The sequence below is a fragment of the Pteropus alecto genome, unplaced genomic scaffold (assembly GCF_000325575.1).
Source record: "Pteropus alecto unplaced genomic scaffold, ASM32557v1 scaffold35, whole genome shotgun sequence".
NCBI lineage: Eukaryota > Metazoa > Chordata > Mammalia > Chiroptera > Pteropodidae > Pteropus > Pteropus alecto.
Window position 1 is genome coordinate 9741949 of NW_006437828.1, and position 2388 is coordinate 9744336.

A 2388-nucleotide genomic window follows, 5' to 3' on the forward strand; every position below is an offset into this window, starting at 1 on the left:
AACAGCACGTTTTCAGTATACCCAGGGCAGCTCAGGCCTATCCCAGTGCCCACTGGTGCTAATCCGCTTACTCTGAGTAATACTCCAACACTGCCCTCCACATACTGTCTCTTCTCTACTGGGGTTGGGCATAAACTGAGAGCCTTTGTCTCCTTGAACCCCATTCTTCTGTTTTGTCACTTTTTTAAATCCTGCTTGACCCAGTCTTTTAACCTATTGCTGATCTTTTGGCCCAGTCCACCCCGTGTTTTAATCACTTGGACGGTCTGCGCCGGAAGCCACACCCACTCACAACCTGGCTGAGTCAGCAAGTTTGTCCGCAGCGGCGCGCCGTACCGACGCGGTGCGCGCAAGCGCAGTTCCCGCTCCCGGCTCCCGGCTCCCGGCTCCTAGCTCCCGGCGGCGTGTTCTTCTTTCCTTCGCTTCCCAGCTTCCCGGCAGGTGGACGCGCGCGCTTCACGGTTGGCCTCCCGCCGCGCCTTGTCCTGTGCTGCGGACGCTCGCCCTGCAGGCCGCCGGCTCCCGAAGCCGCTGCTCTGGGCCGCGCGCCTCCATTGGCGACAGACCCATGGCCGAGCGCGGGGATCTTGACCTGACCGGCGCCAAACAGAACACCGGAGTGTGGCTGGTCAAGGTAATGTTCGCGGCTCCCGCTTGCGCTCTTTTTACTAAAAGTAGCTTAAGTGACTTGTGCCCGTCCCACTCCGTGCGCCTTTTAAAGCTCTTTACGGTCGTCTCCTGGGAGGTTCACACATCCTGAGCGGCAGGACTCGTTGTTAGGCTCTTTTGCAGACGAGGAAATTAGTTTAGGGAACCACGGTGTCTCTTTCAGCCAATTAAGAGTCCGAACTTGCCTGGAACGGATGTCTCTTCCCCACGACCTGGTTTTTCTGGGGCCCCGTCTTGGTGTCCCCGATTCGAGCGGTGCCTTTTATCCCGGACTGAAGCTGTTTCTGCATCTTCTGTTGGTGAAACTGATTTTAGTCGTGAGCCTGTAAAGGAAGTTCAGAGTGTCTGCTTTCTGTGCAGTTTTCTCGGCCAGAAAGTAGAACTGATCTCTGCGTACCATTCAGGTGTTCTTTTAGGTCGATGGCCCTTGGTGGAGTTCTCAAGAGAGCCGAGAGAGCTCACGGAAAGAGAGGCCATTGGACTGGAGTGTTCATGTAGAGCAGGACTGGGTCTCCTGAAACCGTCAAAAAAATGGTTTTCAGTGAAGACAGCAATCTTGATTAGCCCTTAGCACAGTATTTGTGCTTTACTTTTTCATATCGGGGAGTGTTTCCTCTTATGAGAGTTTCAGAAGTTATACGTATGTTCAGAATGTGATTATGAATCAGTGAACCTGAAGTTAAATGTAGGGACCTTTGGTTTGTTAAATTTTTAAAACCTTTATCACATGGCTTAGTTCTCTCTCATCCATTAAATCTGAGAGGCCCTTTCTGTCCACTTCTCTAAAATAGCTCCCTGATGATCATTGGCTGGCATGTCAAACCCGTGTTGTAGTCTTCAAAGCACTTTCCACAGTCTAAAGTGATTCTGTGTTCATTCTGTGTTCATTCTGTGTTCGTGTGTTCAGTGTTGGTCACCTCCCTCTCCCCAGTGCTTGCTCACGCACGCAGTCACATTCCATGAGAACAGGATCCTTGCCCGTCACGCCCAGAATCGTGTTTGGGTGCATGGTAATTGCTCAACAGATATGCAATGAGTGAATGAATGCTCTCTTACTTTTCAAGCCTAGCCTAGTCTCTGGCACTCATGTGATTTATCACAGCTATATCAGTATGACTTAAAAAGATGGAGTAAATGAGTGTTTCTCCCACTGCCTGCTAAATGGAGGAGAATCATTAAGGAAGAGATCTCCCTTGCAGACTGAAAAAGCTTGGAAAAGTGGTGGAACTTGAGATAATGCATTTGTGGCTGGAGCACAGTAAATGCTCAATAAATGTTGTTTACCTTACAGGATTTGGATGGGTCAGCAGAGGCATAGCATAGTATACCATGGAGAATGGAATAGGAATGCAAGACTGAAAGCATAGTATGTCATGAAGAGAGGAATAGGTGTGTCCTGGAAAACAAAGAGGGGGTTATTACGCCTCTAGCAGAGGGTCTATGCAGAAAAAGGTTGGGACCATAAGTTCCTCTTGCTGTATTGTGAAATAGGCATGTCTGTAGTCTCTAGGGAATGAGGTGCCTTTTGGTAAGTTTTGAGTAAGGCGTGGATGCAGATGATTCTTTCAGGAAAAAAAATGAGGGGAAGATAACAAGAGTCAAAATTAGAAAATTATCATAGGATCATAGGTATGTGATAATGAAGTCTGAGGAGTTGGGGAAACTATTTCAGTAAGTTGTCAGGATTTGGTGATGGGTTAAATGAGAATGTGAAAGAGT

At 48.6% G+C, this 2388-nt stretch overlaps 1 protein-coding gene across 1 annotated transcript in view; it reads left to right on the forward strand.

Annotated features, from left to right (window-relative positions):
• The first annotated feature begins 342 nt into the window (after nt 1-342).
• GTF2F2 (general transcription factor IIF subunit 2) overlaps nt 343-2388 on the forward strand; it is a 112875-nt gene continuing 110829 nt past the window's right edge. Inside the window, exon 1 of the mRNA XM_006914961.3 lies at nt 343-634. Coding sequence (XP_006915023.1) covers nt 569-634 — 66 coding nt within the window. The 5' untranslated portion in view covers nt 343-568. The remainder of the gene's footprint in view (nt 635-2388) is intronic.